Here is a 20,326-nt window from a genome sequence, read left to right on the forward strand (position 1 = left end):
CGTATGGGTAGGGATGTCGGGGTAGATCGGGGGCGGGGGGTGGGGAACCGGGCAAGGAGGTGATATGACATGATAGAAGTACATTGCATGAGATTCTCAAAGAATTAATAAAAATATTATTTTTTTTAAGGAATGAACGGTATGAGTTAAGATACGAGATGGTTGGGAGGAAAGTCTTAGGGAAAAAACTCTATGGATACATTTTAGTGGCAACTTCCTGGGTCCATAATGGGCACATTGCCTTCTGCCCTGCTGCCTAGAAGGATGTGAGGTCAGAGATGCTTACAGGAGGCTTCGATGAGTCTAAGTCAGCAAAGATGCTCAAGGACCATGTGGGTACAACCACTACCTGGCAGAGAAATTCATTCTACCCTCTGTAGGCCACAGCTCTTTGGGTGTGCGTGTGTGTGGGGGGGGAGGGCACATGTAAGTGAATCTAGTTACACCAACATTTGCCTGCAGTATCCTGTCTGTCAACCCAGTGCTTTCACGCCTCTGCTACTTCTCTCTTGGTAATTTAACGTTTTTATTGAAAATTATTCCTGGTCCACCCAGGCTCTATTAGCTACTTCTGATGAGATTTTATGTTACACTACACTCTGTATGAGCAAGAATGATGCTATCTTCTTACTATTATGTTGCAGAGGCAGAGGCATAGTCAATGGATAGCATGTAATTTTAAGTTTAAGAAGATATTGGTAGTCTGGCTGAATGAAGGGGAAAATGACAGCTGTTATCACAAATTCCAATCTTTAAGCAGGTCTAAGGTGCTATTGAGGATGCTATGCAGACAAGGCTAGGGTACCAGGGTCCATGTTTGCTCTGGGAACTTAAATTTAGGGTGCTCCCAGGCGTTCATACACTCACAGTTTTCCCCAGAAGCTTCAAATGCCTGTGGATTTAGACATTTGCCCTATAAAGATAGCCTATGAGCATTCTGAGACTCATCCCAGAAACTCCGCAGCACGGTAGTCTCAGGTTCTAACTGAGGGGATGGTGAGCAAACACACATCTAAGAGAATGTGAGGTAGTGATGGATGTTACAAAGATAAAACAGGAGATGGAAAGTGACATGGGGCATAGCCTTCAATGTCATCACACAAAATTCTCATAAAAGTGATATTTAGTAAAGAATACAAGTAAGTGCGGGAGAGGTGACTGAGTCAGGTAAAGCACGAGGACCAAAGTCTAGAACTCCATATGAAAGCAGACACAGCAGCACACACGTGTGTAGTCCCAGGGCTCTTCAGGTCAGATCGTGTGGAGACGGGGCTCTAGCCTGGTTTACACTATACAAACAAGAGACGATCTCAAACAAGGTGGAAGACAGGCTAACACCTCAAGTTGTCTTTCAGCCTTAACATGTGTGCCATAGCACAAATACATGTCATGGCACACATACGTGTCACATTCACATACATGAATGCGCTCATACACAAAGATAAAGATTAAAAACAAAAGCAAATGTAATCACAGTCCTTTGGAATTTTCTGGGGGGGATAACACGTAGATGATTTTTGATTGTGTTCCTTAAAGTTAGAATCCAGTCTGAAATCTTCTCACAGAAAAGGAAAAATTTGAAGACTTACTTCCAACAGACCTGTATTTTTCTCCTCAATTGAACATCGCAACAGGTTATAGCTCATCTCTATGACGCTGTCAATGTACGGTAAGCACGCTAGCTGATAGTCCCGACTTTTCACACAGAAGATGCTGAGGCACGACTCAGTGGGCATAGTCACGATCTGCTTTAGGTAGCTTCGGAACTTATGTATCACACTTCTAAACTGGACTGCCGATAAGTTCCCTATATATGGCAACTTCATAATCATGACTTGGGCCTTTTCTACCATGTAGCAGTATTTTAGAAACCTGCTGCTGTAATCGCTGGCCACGCCCATTGAGTTACCAATGACTGTCAGCAGGGCCACGATCTGTGAATGAAATCGTTACAGTACATCAGCGCAGTCTGTGAATGAAAACACTCTTCAAAAATTTTATCACAGGAGTGGAAACACATAGTTTGAAAAGCTGATAGTTTCTGTTAAATGACTGTCTTTGTACAATTAATTCTGTTTAGAGCTGGAGTTAAATACCGAAGTTGGAAACAAGACAAAGAAATGTAGACAATTAACACTTGACTTTATGCAAAACTTACTTAGATATTTCATTTTGTAGTTAAGATGCTATTCTAAAGAAACCAACCATCTATTTCATGGCTTGTCACCCTATTTTAAAGTATCTGCTCTTAACATAGTCCCAGAGCAAGCCAGTCCTATGTATTTATGATGTCATCTAATTCGTAGGACATGCTTCATTTGGATAGGACCGAGTCCAGACCCAGCCAATGCCATAAACAAGTGGCAGGGAAGAAAACTCATTTCCACAATGGATGTTTGGAAAACTGTGGTAAGTGGAGGTCAGAGACCATGGCAAAGACAGGCATTGAAGCAAACTGGCATGATTCCCCATCGCCATGAGCGAGGATGCTCTGGAGCTTTGCACACGTCATGTTCGCGTAATAGTTCCAGTGGGGTTCTGTTCTCTTACCAACCACTTCTAAGACGTACCATCTCAAAACTTACTTTGCTTTGGTAGTTAGCATCTGTTTCGAAAAGGATATGGAAATCCGGCCATCGGGTCTGCTTCTTATGTTTCACCACACTTTTTGTCTCACTAGATAAATCCAGAACTGAGACCAAATCAATAAAGGTAGACAGGCGAGGATCCTGGTGAAAAGGGACGATTGTGGCTGTAACACAGTGTTGAAAAGTTAGGATTACCAGAAGTCTCTTGGAAGCACCACTTTAAGATTAGCCACAACATCTGGGCCTGTTAAAAACTGATGCTGAGGCCAGGCATGGTGGCACACGCCTTTAATTCCAGCAATCGGGAGGCAGAGGCAGGAGGATCATTGTGAGTTTCAGGCCAGCCTGGTCTACAAAGTGAGTCCAAGACAGCTAAGGCTAACACAGAGAAACCCTGTCTCAAAAAACAAAAACCAAACCAAACCAACAACAACTACAACCACCACCACCTGATGATAAGTGACTTAGTGAGCAGACATCATTCTGTATTGATGGAGGGGCTCAGAGGCATGAACGGAGGTTTGCATTTAGCATTAGAAACAGAAGGAACTGTCACAAACAATGAGTTGTGGTAGGAGGAGCCATGCTGAAAATAAAACCTGAGGACACTGTTGTCTGTGTGGAGAGTGTTACACCATTGTTAGGACACAGACACAAGGACAAACACAAGGCTGCTACTAGGAAGGAGTTGACAGTTTAGATGTCTGTGGACCCCTCTTTTCACCCCCAACAAAGAAAAGAAACTTTGACATGTACTTTATAGCTTACACAAATTAACTCAAGATGAAGCCTGCATCTAAACACAGAGTACAGATGGATGAACTCTACCAGAAAATAGTATGACCCCTAACTAAGAAAGTTCCAGCTACAAAACCAAAAGCATAAAGGAATGCCAGAAACCAACTGACATGTTGGAGCTTATGAAGTCAGGCGGCTTAGGTCCACTAAGGAGACTGAGAAGCTAAGGAGGCAAAGGAGGCAAATGCTTGCAAATTGCACAGCTGATAACACACTTGACCACAATGCCCAAAAGACCCCTCCCGTCCAGCAGCGAGTAGATGCTCATTGGAGCACGTTAAACACTTGACAAGGTGTCCAGAGGGAGAACTCAGAAAGTAAATATGAACCGTCAACAATTCCTAGTGAAACAACGATTACCAAAATGTGATATCACTGCCTCCCTATTGAAATGGATAAAGGAACCTTTAAAAGGCTGACAATACAACACTGGCAAAGGTTAGGAAAACCAAGAAAGCTTCACACACAGAAGGGAAGAGTATAAAGTAATCCTGCTATACTGAGACTATAGCCTAAGAATTCAATACAGCTAAACATATACCACAGATATGTAAGTCTCTATTTAGACAAACAATAATTTAAAAACAGAAAAGGGGGAAACTATTCCTTATAGAAGAATCCCATGTGACAAATGCATGAGGAACCAGAGGAATGTAAACTCCTGTTGTCACAGTTGGCTGGTGCAGGATTCTCCGCTGATGCATGCGAAAATTAATGGGCACATTTTCCGGTAGAGACACGATTATTTGTATTCCCTTCCAAGTTTCCCTCGGATTGCCTTAGCCAAGTGTGTCTGATTAGCATCACTATTAACAAGATGTACAGCCCAGTGTGCACTGGAGACTCTGAGAGGATGCCCAGCTGCTACAACATCCATGCCCCATCACCTCAGACACATTACACAACAACAGCTAATAATGCAACTGATGTATATACTTTATGGGATAACTAACTAATTAGAACATTTTTAAAAAATCCCTTAAGGTCACGAAAGGCTAGGAAAGGAGCTATCATAAATCAGAAGACTCAAGAGCCACAGTTTGCAGCGTGTGACTGTGAATCCTGGATCCCGGCACAGGAAATGGATGTCAGTGAGGCAGCTTGAAGAGCTGAGAGCAATCCTTCCACTTGGTGAGCACCACTGCCCTGCTGCTCGCTGGTTCTGAAGATCACAGTGTGGGAAGACAGAGCACATGAAGGGCATACAAGAATGTTCTATTACTCTTGAGATTTTCATAACAGTCTCAAATCATATTTTCATGAAAAATTTAAAAAAACAATCAAATAACAAAAACATTTTATATTGAGGAAAAAAGACATGAAAGTGATCAGATGTTTTAATCCAAGAAACAGAGATCTAAAAATGAAAGAAAGGAAGAAAATCTGAGTGGTGAAAGGAATCTATCCATGGAAAGCCGGACGGCCTACTTCTTTGTGACTAATCGCCCTCCCTCCATTTAAGAACCGTTAGTGGAGAAATGACACAAGTCTATTATTTCTACACAGAGGTGATTAATCCCAGGTGATAAATTTCTGGTCAGAAACAAATGTGAAATGCTAAAAGCTAGAAGGCAGTGGGGGCAGATCTATAGGTGACTAAACTTCGCAAACTGTCACATGACAACTGAGCTGCTAAGGGTTCTACAAGTTCAAATTTTTTTCTAAAACTTTTTGAAAGGAATGAATAAATTCTTTGGCCAAAGCGGTCACTGTTATGTAATCTCAGATTATATACATGTAGCTGAAAAAAATCATTTAAAATTCATTTAAGGTAAAAACAACATCTTTGTAATGCTGTGGCATAAAATTCAAATAATTAATGCCTTCAGTTGTTTCCCCAGTTCTTATATTTTATGCATTCTCTTTATATGCATGAAGGCTAATCTTGGTTGTCAACTTGACGACATGTATATCATACTAAAAAAATACACAGTTTGACAATCCTATGAGAGACTTGCTTGATTGGATCATTTTGAGTTAGGAAGACCCACCCAAAATCGGGGCCACACCTCCTGGTGGCAGTCACAGAAAAGGACACGGAAGACGGAAGCTTTTGCTTTTTGCCTGCTTGCTCTCACTCTGGCTGGCGAGTTCACCTACCCTGCTGTTGAGACACTCCTTCACTGGCATCAGAACCTACTTTTTTGGGATTCCAACATAGACTGAAGACCGGCAGCTCTGTAGGTCTCCCTGGGTCTTGGGCAGCTGACCAAGACTACTGAACTATCCCATCTCTTGGACTGAACATCTATTGGATTCTAAGCCTTCCCATCTGAAGTCAGTCGTCACTGGTATCCTCAGACAACAGCCTGTAAGGCACTTGAGTAAATCCCCACATATGTGTATGTATATGTATATACACAAATGTGGGGATTTATTTAGATATTATATGTACATATACACATATAAGTCATTTTATCAGTTGTCCATTTAGAAAACTCTAACACACACACACACACACACACACACACACACATCTTCAAATGATTCTAAATTAATAGTGCTTGATCCTAAAGACTGAAAATTCATGATCTCTTATCTATATCTGCCATATGTATCACCGACTAAGAGCACTAGATACATACATTTTAAAAAGATTGTAAAAAAAAAAGACATTAAGCCTTTCAAGTACTTACTTATATATTTTTCTATAGTTGTTATGACATTTTGGAATTGTGTTGAAAAGTCCAGTCTGTTGGGTTGCATAAAGAGGTTTGTTGGAAATTCAGAAAATCTGAGAGAAAACAATAGATAAGAGTGTATTCAAGTGAATACAATACCCAACAGACTACAGCTATTTATAAAAAACTGCCTCGTACTTACTTATTATAGATGGGCCGTTCTAGCTCAGACTCAACCATGAGTCCTGCGTCTATTATAATTCATTGAAAGAAAAAGAAAGTCAAAATTCATTAACATTTTAAAATGCTAGACAACTTAATGTATATTAATATTTTCTAAATATCCCAAGAATCGCTCACAGAGACTGGCTGAAAGGGGCATTCCAACCATGGACTAGGACTCTGATGCTGAGAAAGGAGGTCTGTGTTCTTTTCCGTTCCTGCAGATCTGGGCCTCACACACGCTAGGCAAAACACTCTACCAATAGGTGGCACCCTTGCTCAAGAGTCTGCACTTCTGGGAGCCATTCCAGGAGAGGCTCATTCAGCTAAGGAAGGCCTTGGAGACAGCACAGGGTCCAGGGTGAAAATGCTGTTATCACTCACATGTACCACAAGGTTGTGGGTCCTGTCACTTTAGCATGTACGGACACTATACTACATATGTAACGAGGTGAAAATTTCAAGTTTTTCTTTTACATATTGTGGCCAGCTTCCTTTTGTCTTACCTGAAAGGATGTGTCTGAGGAGGGTACCCAGCCTGCTCCGTTGGTTGTACTTCATGAGCAGGTCATCATTTGAGGACCTCATAACACTACTTCTTTTCTCAAATGGCTCATCGTCATCGCCCGCCATAGACTCCTTGTGGCCCTGGCCAGTCTTCAGAGTGGTCTCTTCAAGACTCTCTGCAGAGTAGGTCTCAGTGGGAATCCTCAAATACAAGTTCACTTCAAATATTGGTGCATACGTTTTCCTCAAATCCACCTCCACTTTACTTTCACTTAAAATCTATTTTAGCAGGTATGTTCACAAGACAAGAACAAAATATAATAGGATATTTAATGTGTGAAAATAACATTTAAATATAATTATAAACTATAACTATACTTGTATGTAAAAAAAGTAAACAAATGAAATGTGAAGTTAGTATTAGTGGGGAACTTGAACAGGTATTATCACACCTTTTTACAACAGGAGAAAAGGGAATATGTGTGTGCATGGATGGATGGATGGATGGGAGAGTTGTGTATGTGGCAAACAATCATTAATTGGGCTTTTTAATTCTGAAACTTGTTATCCATCTTATGTCAAAGTTTGTGTTAGTGTTAGTGTTTTTAGGCACCTGTTACCTCATTAAGATCAATTTCTGGTTTTGGTTGTAAGTTTGGAAGAGAAGGGATAGCAGTTAAGCTTGTATTAATGAGCTCTTCATCATCACTTATCTTTCTAGAAAAGATCTTCCTTGTTCTAGAATAAGAAAGGGGAGGGAAATTTATTTTTGAAACACATATTTTACTATTTAATATGAAAATATATAAAGAATTCATGTAACTTAGCAAGCAAGAAATGAAGGAAGAAGAAAGGAAGAAAGAGAAGAAAGTAAAAAAAAGAAAGAAAAAAGAAAAGAAAGAGAAAGAAAGAAAGGAACAAGCGAGTAAGTTAAAAACGGGGGAAAGGGCTGGCATGGTGCCTTGGTCAGTCAAGTATTCTTGAGGGCCGGAGTCTGAACGAACAGAGCCCACAAGAAAAGCCAGCCTGGTGGCAACACATCTACACTATCAGCGATGGCAAGGAAGGAGAAACAGATAGATCCCTGGACGCTATGCTGGCCTATACAGTAAGACTCCAGGCCAATGAAAGACCTTGTCTCATGTAAAAAAAAAAAGTGTAAGGCACCTGGGGACAAACACCCCAGGTTGTACTCTGACCCCCACATATAGGTACCCTGCACATGTACAACAGCAGACACACACACACACACACACACACACACACACACACACACACACACAGGGAAAGGAACAATTTGACTGGGGCTTTCTTCAGAGAGGTACACGTGCATGATAAGAATAAGAAAAGATGCACTAAAATCACTGATAATTAGGAAACCAAATCAAAATCACAAGAGATGATTTCTTACTAGACGGGATTTGTGCTGGTCAGGACATTAGAACCTGGGACATTCCTGCTACAGACTAAAGTGATATAGACGCTGCTGGGAGAAACTGTAGAGAAGTTCCTCAAAGTGTTAAACGTGGAATTATAGATCCAGAAATCCTAAGTATACACCCCAAAGAGCTGAAACGAAATACTCAAGCAGATGTTCCAAACCAATGTGCACATCTGTGTTCTAACCCATAGTCCACAGGGAGAGACCCAACAGATCAGTGGAGAGGTACAGTGTGCTGCCAACAGACAACAGAACATATTTAGCCTTGAGAGGGAATGAAATTCTGATACATGCTTCAACATGGCAGGGCTTTAAAATATTATGAGTCAAATATTACGGACAAATATTTATGATTCCAGATATGAAGGTACCAAGAATGAATAAATTCTTAGAAAGGTAATAGAGAGTATTTATTGTTGTTGTCGTCTGTTGTTTGTTTTGATTTTTCAAGACAAGGTTTCTCTGCGTAGCCTTGGCTGTCCTGGACTGACTCTGCAGACCAGGCTGACCTTGAACTCACAGAGATCCTCCTGCCTCTGCCTCTCTGAGTTCTGAGATTACAGGTGTGTGCCACCACCGCCAGGCAGAGCTTCTGTTAATCAATATGAAGCCTAATAGTCTGGGGAAAGGTGATGAAAGTGGAAGGTAGTGGGTGTACCATACTGTGCAAGTATGTAATGCTACTGAACAGCACACTTCAGATGACAGCTTTCATGGTACAGATTTCAACCTCAAAAAATGTCCATCGGTTGAGTAGGAAGAGAAACAGAAGAGAGAACATCATGGCACTAAGTCTGAGCGAGGGACGCACGGAGTGTGTTATAAGGAATGTCCATCAACAAGGGGTGGCCTCATTCACCCTCACATGGGCTCTCTGATAAACTGCGCTCTTCACCCCTCGGGGAAATGACTTGAACTACTGCAGTCAGGAAGATGGAAAGCTCATAAATAAACAGAAACAAAACAAAACTCATAATTCCAACACGTGAAAGTTGAGGGTGATTGATGGGAAATAAGAGACAACAACACCCAGAAACATCTGATCCTCGCTAAAGATACTATCTATCTACACACATACACACACACACACACACACACACACACACACACACACACGTGCACACACGCACACACGCACACACACGCATACACGCACGCAAATGTGTGCGCACACACACAAACATGCATGTACACATACATACACAAAAATGTGTGTGGACACACACACACACACACACACACACACACACACACACACACACCCCGAGACACATTAAAACCAGCTCTATGAGGGAAATTTATAGCTTCAAAAGTCTACATTTTTAAAAAGAAATTATAGAGATACGGATAGTAAGGATGGATGGGAGGAAGCAGATCTCAGAAAAAGTTCAATACTGAAGGCCTGAGGGAATGCATGAAACACACAGAGAGGCGTAAGGAAGCCTTGCTAATCCAGCATAGTTCTCAAAGATAAAAGCAGTGGTTCTGACAGAACGCAGGAGTGAGCAATGCCAGCACTCAGGCAACGACGCAGGAGGGGCTGGAGGCCAACTTAGGTTATACAGGGAGTTCAAAATATACCTTGTAGTGCATAGGGAGGCCTTTTCTCAAAGTGAAAAATACAAGGGGTGACTACATAGAAAGAAGTATTATTGAATCCTAAACTAACACCTATTGGGGTCCTCTGAGCTATGAATTCCTTTCCTGAGGAATCTTCTCAGGAGAACCTATCTCTTTTAAATGTAGAAATGCAAAGATGGCTCTGACTAGATCCAATGCCAAGGCACTGGAAAAATACAACTCTTCGGGAGCTTCACATTTTTATTATCTAGACTCTATATTAAATGAAGGTAGCCTCCACTGGGGAAACTTACAGCTTTAAGGGCCTACACTGAAGACAATCAGAAAGTACAAGCAAATGAGCTGCTTAGTGATTTGACTCAAGAACAAGAACAAACCAAACCCAAGCCGACTGGATAGCAATAAGTAATAAGAATCAGAGCCAAAATGAATAGAAACAAAGAAAATGGTACAAAGAGTCAACAAAGTGAAGAGCTGGTTCCTTGAGAAGATAAGTGAGACTGGGAGACTCTCAGTCCTGCTAAGCAAAGCACAGAGAGGGCAACCCAAACCAGGAGAATCACAAACGAACCTGGAACTGTAACAGCAGACATCAGGGAAAGAACACACATTAGAAGAGCAATCTTTTAAAAACCTGTACTCTAGTAAATTGAAAAATCTAAAAGAAATGGACAAATTTCTCAGTTTAACCAAAATTAGAGGAAATTAGGATCAATAACCCAAAGACTCATAACAAAGAAAGACATTGAAACAGAAAAGGGGCGAACGTCAGTCTTCTTGCTATGTTTTTGCAGTAGTCTATATGTACTTTCCTTAACATGTAAGCTTAGTGACAATTAGTTAACTCATTTAGTGGGTGACAAATTCAGCAGTAGTAAATTCTTATTGCTGTGCCACCAGCCTGGTATTTTCAGCTGCATGCAAAGTGGTGGGGTGGGGCTGTACACCAATCATTAGTAAGGCACAGCTGGCTTGTGCTGAGGTATCCATGTTTCCAAGGTGTGATTTTTTTTCATCTTTATACTTTTACAAGATGAATTAGCTTTAGCAATTTCTCTCTTTAATAAAAACTATGTTTACTATACTTATACGGAACAGGGGGGAAGGGAGGGGAAGGAGGGAGAGAGTGTGTGTGTGTGTGTGTGTGTGAGAGAGAGAGAGAGGGGGGGGAGGAGGGAGAGAGAGATTGATTCAGAAAAGAAGTATAACATTATCACTGAGTAGCTTTTCCTTAAGTCCTGCTACTGACTAAAACCAGTTATGAGATTTTTGGATCCAGTAATAAGTAGAGAAATAAAACAGGCCATCCTATCACTCATAGTCCTCAAAATGTGAAGAATTGATATTTTCAGCTTTCTGGTTAGGATCATGAAACTGCTAAATTTTGATAGTTTGGACATGATTTCAATTTATATTCCTTGTTTCACAACTTACTTGTCAATAGAGCTTTGTCTTTGATAGCACATCAAACATTTTCCAAGTACTTTTGTAGCTGGAGAAAACACTTGGCAGATACTTCTTGAAATTGATTCAAATTCTAATAGAAACTGTGGCCCTTCCAGAATTGTCCTCACATCTTTGACAGATACTGGAAACCTGACTGTCACCAATGAAATTTTGAATTTCAGAGCAGCATTAAATAAAACTTAATATAGGCACTTACATGAAAAATTATTTGTTGTTCACCTGAAATTCAAATTTCATTGAGCATTTTATATAGGAATAAGATCTACTCGGAATTTAAAAGAAAAATAGAAACCTTTCTTCAACTCATGGACATTTTAAAGGCACTACTGATAATAAGAATGGCAAAAATAAGTAAAAATTATCTGCTACATGGAAAATTTTCAAAGTCTAATTCTTGGATATTTTATCTATAGACAGTAATATATTACAACAAAATAGCTTCTCTTTATTTGTCAAAAATGTCACTTACCTCATGAGCTCTTCATTCTTTCTTTCCCTTGGTAATGTCATCCTGGAAGAACCAATGAAGGATTCCAAAAGCTGGCTGAGTGCAGAGTTCATGAGCTGACGAATGAGCTCTTGAAACAAGTAGTCAATCAGCCTTAAAAACTTCAAATTTGTTTCTAACAGGAACCGATACTGGGGCAGCTTGAAATGCGTTGTGTCAATCTCATGCGGTCTTGACTCAAAGAACTCTTTAACATCTTTCTTTTCTGCAACCTGTAATTTACAAAGCAGTTGGGAGACATGGCATTTCCCTACGTCAATGCAGGCACTCTGCAGTCTGTAATAGTACTGTAAGTAGCCTGGACGGAATATAAAAACTAAGTTTTATCATTAGCTTTTGTCGGTATTTTACTTCCTGTTTACACTGCATTTAAACATCTGACAAGAAGAGAGAGCTCTGAAGCCAGTGGAGTTCGGAATCTCAGAAGCAGATCAGTTTGGGAGTTAGGCAGGAGCGCAGATGCAGACGAGTTGCTCCATGTACTCCCACAGAGGGCTCCTCAGCCACACATGGATAAGAATGCCTTTCAGACACGGGTCACTGTAGTACTGAGTTCCCTTTATAAAACCCTTGGTGAAGCCTCATTTCATCAAGATGTTTCTCCTGAGCTCTTTATCTTATGAACACTAAGAACCTTGTAACTAATAAGGTTCCCTTTATTTGTCAGCCCAGGCCAGATAAGAAGCACCTGAGGTCACAGAGATATTTATAATCCATGCACTCATAGGTATAAATCTACAAATACATACATATATGTTTCTTTGTATTTTGTATCATGCATGGAAAAGTTCATAGTAAATGTAACACTAGTTGGTTGGTTAATTAACCACCTTTGACTCTCTACCCCATTTCCAATGCCCCGCCTCCCCACAGAATGCAATTGGAATAACCACACAGTGACAGGCCAGATGAAAGTTCAGGATTACCTTTAAGAGTGTGGTCTTTATCTTTGCAATGGCTTTGTTCCTGATCTCCTCAAGTTTTATCACTGCCTGGGTGGCTTGGTGTAACTGCTCTTCACAGAAATTGTCCAGAGTGTATGTTCGGGTAGTGTCCAGCTAATTAAACGGCATAGATGTTGCATGTTTGAAAATGAAAAAAAAAATCACTTACAAAGAGCAAGAGGTAAGGTGTATGATCACCCCTTCATGGCATACAGAGGAGCACAGCTCACAGTTTCTTCCTTTATAATCATTATGCTTTACATAGTATGGCTGAAATGTTCTTCAACTTTAAATATTCACAGATAAATGTAACTTTTTTCTTAGTCAGGGTCTCAACCATACAGTGTGGGCTAGCCTAGAACTCACTATGTAGACCAGGCTGGCCTGCTACTGCTTCTCAAGTACTGGGATTGAAGGTGTGCACCACACTGTGCCCACCATTTCTGAATCTTACTAATAAAAAGAAAAATACAGTATTATTTTAAACTGTAACTAAAACTAATCTGGAGCAGAAAATTTTAAAATTATATTTTCTTAAAATTAAAAAAGTTAAAATGTTACCTATGAAACTTGGGATCACACTAATTCCAAAAATTACTTTTGACTTTTGAATCTCATGAACATGAAGAACAGGACAGAGCTAGGTTTGGGAGATGGCTTGCTTGGTAAAGTGCCTGCGGCAAACACAGGAGGACCTGGGTCCAGAGCCCCAGCCCCCCCCCCCCCCCCACGCAAAGCTGGCGAGCTGGTGCATGTCTGCAATTCTCATGCTGTGGAATCTAGTCCCTAGAGCTTGCCAGCCAGTCAGTCTAGCCAATCAGTAAATACCAAGGCCAGTGAAAGATGTCTCAAAAATTAAAGTGAGCAATAGTGTCCTCCATCTTTGACCTACACACACACATGCACACATGCCCCCCACCCCACCCCGTGAAATATCATGAACACACACAAGTTAAAGTTAAATAGCTGAAATACATTGCTGGGACTCTCACAGGGAGAAATTTCCAGCAACCACACAACTGGTTTTGTTGGTAAATACAGAATGTGGACTCTATTCAATCCATGCTACCAACCTTCCTTATCTCAATATTTTCTTACTTTTCTCTGTGTTAATTCTCTTGTGACAACATGTTTCATCAATAAATATGTAGACCTCTTTATCCCTAGATACCATAAAAGTCTCAGATAAAGATGACTGTGATCAGACTTACCATTTTGGCTTGACTTCGTTCCTTGTCTGATTATTGGATCCTAAATTTTCAAATAAAATCCCTCAAAAATCCCCCTTTATTCTTTGTTTCAATGCCAGTGTTGTTTATGCCTGCATTAATTAGTGGCACACCAACAAATAAAGTAATTCTTTAACCTCAGTATCTCCGCACTACCAATTTGTTTTCCAAACCCGGGATGTTTTTAAACTAACACGCTCAGAGACTCTCAGTCAGTCCTAACTGCACATGGCAAAGTCACCTGAGACACTAGCTGACAGTGCTGCCTATCTGCCCTACTGCAGCACCCTCCCCAATAGGCAAGACATAGTATCTACTTCCTTACCGAGCATCCAAAACACCTTTCAAAAAACCCCAGAGTCCATCTTAAACAGGAGATTTAATGTGAAGTCTCTGCCTCATTCTGAGAACATGGACAATCCATGGTCTCTTTTAGTTAAGTCATTTGAAAGCGAAATCTTTGAAGGTTCTCGCTGCTCTGAGAAAAGCTTACAGAACCTGAAGTCTCCAGGGAGCCCTAACATCTTTCCTCTGTCATTGTTAGCAGTGCTTGTGTCATATACACAGGCTTAGAGATCTCCCAGATCGCTTAGCTTTCCTACCCATTAATTTTCTCTCCTCTCCTCTCCTCTCTCCTCTCCTTCTCTTCCTCTTCCTGTTGAAATAATACTCATCCAGGTGTGGTGGCACAGGCTCATAATCTTAGCATTGGAAAAGCTAAGGCAGGTAAACTAGAGGCCAATCTGGGATGCACAGCAAGTTCTAAGCCAACTGATGAACACAGAGAGCCTATCTCATAATACTAAGAGAAAAAAGAAGAAAGAAATGTTAATACTAATATCATATATATATATAAAATAGTGGAGGCAGAGGCAGGGGGAACTCTGAATTTGAAGACAACCCAATCTACAGAGCAAGTTCCAGGACAGCCAGGGCTACACCAAGAAGCCCTATCTCAAAAACCCAAAAACATAACCAAACCAAAACCTCAAAATATATTCTTTCTGTAGTGATTAATTCATCTTTCTGAATCCTTTCATTTGCTTAAAGAGTATCGAGTGGTTACTATATTGCATTGATTCTAAACTCATGTTGATTTAAGTACTATGTTGTGTATTGGTCTTATTACATGAGTATCTGAGATGATCAAAGTTACAACTTGTGCTAGCGTGGTTGATGCGAAGATCCCCTTTCTGAGAAGAAGGGGAGGGGAAGGGTGGCACAAGGAGGAGAGAAGGGAGGGGCTACGTTCGGGATGTAAAGTGAATTTCTTTCCAAATGTAGAGGACAATTTTACCTTCCAGTATCTCCCTACATACTGGGAGGGTCAAGTAAAAATCTGCTAGAATCCTGTTTAACTCTATATGAAGCACTTAAGACTTACAGTTCTATGCATTCAAGCTTAAAAAAAAAATACTATAAGCTAATTAAATCAGGCCACTAGTAAGCTCATCTTTCCTAAAGTCCTGGAACAGGAAAGTTCACTTGTTAAACCAAGACTAATGAATCCCATCTTGTGGTGAATTCTTGACGTGGAAAACCTAGGGGTGGGCAGCTATTAGAAATGAATAACAAATCGTCTTCCACTTTAAAGAGACATTTGACAACAAAAGGCTTCAGTCACTTTTTCTAAAATATTAGCCAGATCAACCTGGGACCCCACCCAGGGTGGAGAGCCAACTCCTGACACTATGAATGATGCTCTGCTATGCTTGCAGACAGGAGCCTAGCATAAACTGTCCTCTGAGAGGCTCCGCCCAGCAGCAGATTGAATCAGATGCTGAGATCCACAGCCAAACATCAGGCAGAGTTAGTGGAGTTTTATGGTGTGTGTGTGTGTGTGTGTGTGTGTGTGTGTGTGTGTGTGTGTGTGTGTGTAAATGATAAAAGGACCTGGAGGGAACTCCACAAGAAGACCAACAGAGTCAACTAACCTAGACAGATGGGGGCTCACAGAGACGGAAGCACCAACCAAGCACCATGCATGGACTGGACCCCTACACATATGTATCTGATGGACAGCTTGGTCTTCATGTGGATCCCCTGGAAAGTGCAGCGGGGATGTCTCTGATATGGACTCTGTTGCCTGCTTTTTGACCCCTTGCAGGGCTGCCTTGCCTGGCCTCAGTGGAAGAGGATGTGCCTAGTCCTGATGTAACTGGATGTGCTGTGGTGGGTTAATGCAAGGGAGGGGGCTGGAGGAAGGGGGAAGCCCAGGAGGAGAGGAAGGAGGGAGCTACATTCAGGATGTAAAGTGAATAAATAAACTTTTAAAAAAATCAGCCAGAATTTCTAAGAAATGTTAACTCCTACAATTGCTTGCCCTGTTTGCCATGTTTTTTTTTTTTGTTTTATTTTGTTTTGTTTTTTGTTTTTTTTACCATGACTTTATCACATCATCCACAGTGGTTTATTTATGGACTTATAAATTGTAGATCCTTTTAATTAACAACTCTTTCATGTCACCTTCCCAGACTCTGCAAACAGGTCTACAGGGGCAGCTCTGCTCACCTTGATAAGGCAAATGGCCAACGGATTGTCCTCGTTCTTGTTATTCTTGAGATTCAGGGCATCTTCAGTGAGTCCTCTCACATAAAGCAAACAGCTTTGGAAAAACTCATCAGTATGAAAAAGGTGGTTGTGCAGGTACAGCCTGGAAGGCAAACATTTCCAGACTTAGCTCTCATTCTAAATGAGTAAGGTAAGTGACATTATGCCACCGAGTCCTGGCAATTTTGATGCATCCAGCAGTGTCACGGAAATTTAATTATACTTACTTATTAAATATTTGAAAATATATTTTTTTATCTGTGTGTATTTTTTAAAATGCTCATTGGTGTTTTGGCTGCATGTATGTCTGTGTGACGGTGTCTGATCGCCGGGAACTGGAGTTACAGACAGTGTGAGCTGTCATTGTGGGTGCTGCGAATTGACCCTGGGCCAAGTCTAAGTAGTTTCCTTCAAGTAACAAAGGAATGTTCACTGGATAAGGGGCAACTTGTAGAATAATTCCTAAATACTCCTATCTTTATTCTAAAGTAAAGAAGGGCTTTTTTCTCTTTTTCTGACCTTTCCTTTCTATCTATCATGATGACATGAAGAAAACACACAGCCAACAGTGTTGGAAATAATGACAGAATGGGTGCAGAAAGGGAGGCCAACAAGACAAAAGGGGGCCCCTAAAACCTGCAACAGTCGGAGCAAGGCTCGCCTCTGTGGGGAACAGGCCCTTCCACCTTCCACAGTCCTTGTGTGGTTACACAAAGCGACACTTCACTAAAGAGGACGTACAGATGGCAAGTAAGTACATGTAGAGACAGTCAGCATTAGAGGAATGCAAATTAGAGTCATAACAATAAGAAAATACAAATTAAAACATGCTGAGATGTTACTACACAGGCTCAGAATGTCTGAAATAAAAAATAGTGACAGCACAAATAATATCAACGATGTGAAGAAATTGAGTTGGTGGTGGGAATAACAAATAGCTTAGCCGTTCTGGAAATCAGTTTGTCGACTGCTTCAAAACTAAATACAGCTTGGTGAATTTACATCTGCCTATAATCCCAGGGTGCAGGAGGCTGAGGCAGGAAGATGGTAAATTCTAGGCCAGCCTGGAATATACACTAAGTCCCTGTCTCAAACACACAAATCAACAGACAATAAGACAACTCAAGCATCTAGTAACCATATGACTCAGACTTGGGCATTTGCCCCAGAGAAACGGAAAATGAAACATGCACAAATGTTTACAGCAACTTTCTGTGACAGCCAAGACTCTAGAACCTGTCCAAGTGTGCATCAATAGAGATGGTTCAACAGACTATAGTGTACCTGAATCAATGGATGCTACTGAGCATTAACCAAACAACTCCTGATATACGTGCAGCTGAGGTAGATATCCAGAACATTCTGCTAAGTGAAATAGTCACTCTTAAATGTTGTATGATTCTTTCTATGCAATGCTTGCTTTTTTGACACAAGTTTACTGAAGAATGATGGACAGAGAAAAGGCTGGTTACACACACACACACACACACACACACACACACACACACACACACACACACACACTTTGACCCATCTGGAGCCATGTGTACATCTGTGAATCATCACCACAATCCATGTCATGAGTCTGTGAACTTGCATCTCATTTCTATTACTGTTTATGATAAGAACACTCCTTTAAAGACAAATCTACAGAACAGGCGCGTACCAGTAGTTATCACAGAGTAAGGAGAGGCAATGGGCAGCAAAGTGATGACAGCCACGAAGCCAAACATAATAGATGCCATGGTGGCAGTAATATGCTGCATATTAATTAACATTCTGGCGGTCATAATGTCCTGTAATATTGTGATCTGTGGAACCTAGGAGTAGTAGGTAAAGGACACAGAGGATTTCTGTCTTGTTTCTTACAGCTGCAGTTCAATTTACAGTTATAGCAAAATAAAATCTTTACTAAAGACAACAAAGACTTTCAGCTGCTTTAAATCACACAAAATAGGGTCAACTGTTATCTCTGACTACCTCATTTCTGTTTGGGGAGGCAAACAGGACAAAACAAAGATGAAGGGACCAGAGGAGCTCAGCAGGAACTCATAGCAGCATGTCACAGAACAGAATTTTGTGACACCCAGGAAGCATTAACTATCTCCCGAAGAACACAGATGGACAAAACTGCAGGCCTACGGATGTAGCCCAGCAGCAGGGTGCTTACCTAGCATGCACAGGGCTCAGCACTCTGCCTATAGCACCAAGAAAAAAAAAAAAAGAGAGAGAAAGACAGCATTGGACAGAGAAGAAAAATAGAGGTTAAATGTATTCAGAGTATCAGTGCAATGTGATGTCCAGTGTGAATTAAAATTCAAGTGTATCCATTTTATACTACACTTGAAATCTTTTGCTTTTGGAATGTCTACGCACTGCACATTGAGATTTACCTGCTCTTCTCGGTCTTAAGTCTTTTAACATTCAATTTCCAAGTAACAAAGGCTTTATTTATCCTGAAAGGAAAAAAAATACTTCTTATATTCTATATTTACAAGTCATATAGTTATATGGAACAAATTTATTAAAAGCTAATCAATGGTAGAAAATTTCTTAAGACTACGTTTTGTCTTGCACTGTCAAAATTAAATGCCAAGTCATACAAATTTTCTCTACAACTGCCAACAATATAGAGACCAAAAGCTGAATGCAAGTGGAAGTCATTACATTTCTTATAGATGTGGAATTCACTTGGCTGCAATATCCAATCAATATTTTAAAACTATGAAACGTTTTTATACATTAATTATCTTGTTATATAAAGCAGAAATGGAAACAATAGAGAGAGGAATCCAACAAGGGAAGGGAGGGGTCAAGACAGGAGGAGGAAGGGGAGGGATAAAGTTTTACAAAGCCTCGAGGAGTCTTATTATTTTACATTTACCTAAACTCATACACAATACATTTAAGTGTATGTGTGTATCGATTTATCTCTATATGTAAATGTAGGGATATAGACATATCATAAACTATGAAATATATTTTTTACCTTAATTAGCTTGTGATATGAAGCAGGAATGAAAAAAATGGAGAGGGAAGATCAAACTAGAAAGGGGTTTGATTATAGATATGCCTATAGAGAGATTAAATATTATAATAATATATTAGATAGATAAATAAATAGACAGATAGGTTAAAGGAAATTGTATCATTATGGCTGACAATGCTACCCACAAGAACTACAGACTAACAAAATCCCCAGAATCAACTACAAGAAATCTGTTATGTTCAGGATCATCTAAGTGACTACTAAATCAATACCAAATATGGCTGCTGCCCTTGGTTGCCTCTGAGGTGATGGTAGTAACCTTCTACTGTTAAAGACCGCACACTTAGGACACGGGACTCAGATAATTCGAACTGTATCTAGTCTAAAGCCTCCTTTCTGCAGTGTAGTGTCCATGGTACCAGAAAATTCTATGCGAGTTGCCAAAGGAGAAAAGCAATCAACAGGCCTACGCAACTGTGACATCTATGAAACACAACAATGGCAACATATCTGATAAACTGGCCCTCATGTGTTGTTGGTGGTTAACCACAGCTATGTGATTGGACTTAAGGAGAGACCATGGCAGGTGCTAGAATCCTGGCCAACCTCCTGAGGCTAGTGAAGTCACAGAGTTTAGAAGAGAAGCTACTACCACCACTTTGTTAGACCAGCATTAATTCCCAGCTGCATTCTAAATCTTAGATAAGTGAAGCTCTCACCCTCATCAAAGAAGCTTCTTCACAGCAAATGGAGACCATCATAGGAAACCACAATTGGAGACAATATAGAGATCAATAGATCGTGGGGGTAACCTTTCTCCAATGATACATCTACAGCAAAGCTCCCTTATCTATGGCTCAGGGAACACTATGGAAGATGGT

The 20,326-nt window shown here is 40.5% G+C and overlaps 1 protein-coding gene across 6 annotated transcripts in view; it reads right to left on the reverse strand.

Moving 5' to 3' along the window:
* Positions 1 to 20,326, reverse strand: part of DNAH14 (dynein axonemal heavy chain 14) — a 230,415-nt gene that overhangs the window by 186,640 nt on the left and 23,449 nt on the right. For all 6 annotated transcript variants that reach the window (XR_014781397.1, XR_014781398.1, XM_084793762.1 and 3 more), the window contains exons 8-17: positions 18,850 to 18,912; positions 16,418 to 16,559; positions 12,660 to 12,791; positions 11,695 to 11,945; positions 7,357 to 7,474; positions 6,736 to 7,015; positions 6,210 to 6,258; positions 6,023 to 6,120; positions 2,586 to 2,752; positions 1,590 to 1,934 (exon numbers count right to left, since the gene is read on the reverse strand). Coding sequence is in view for 4 of the 6 variants with exons in the window: in XM_084793762.1 (XP_084649888.1) it covers positions 1,590 to 1,934; positions 2,586 to 2,752; positions 6,023 to 6,120; positions 6,210 to 6,258; positions 6,736 to 7,015; positions 7,357 to 7,474; positions 11,695 to 11,945; positions 12,660 to 12,791; positions 16,418 to 16,559; positions 18,850 to 18,912 (1,645 nt within the window). In the remaining 2 variants the exon portion in view is untranslated. The remainder of the gene's footprint in view (positions 1 to 1,589; positions 1,935 to 2,585; positions 2,753 to 6,022; positions 6,121 to 6,209; positions 6,259 to 6,735; positions 7,016 to 7,356; positions 7,475 to 11,694; positions 11,946 to 12,659; positions 12,792 to 16,417; positions 16,560 to 18,849; positions 18,913 to 20,326) is intronic.

This window comes from Acomys minous (genome assembly GCF_964271855.1).
Source record: "Acomys minous genome assembly, chromosome: 1".
NCBI lineage: Eukaryota > Metazoa > Chordata > Mammalia > Rodentia > Muridae > Acomys > Acomys minous.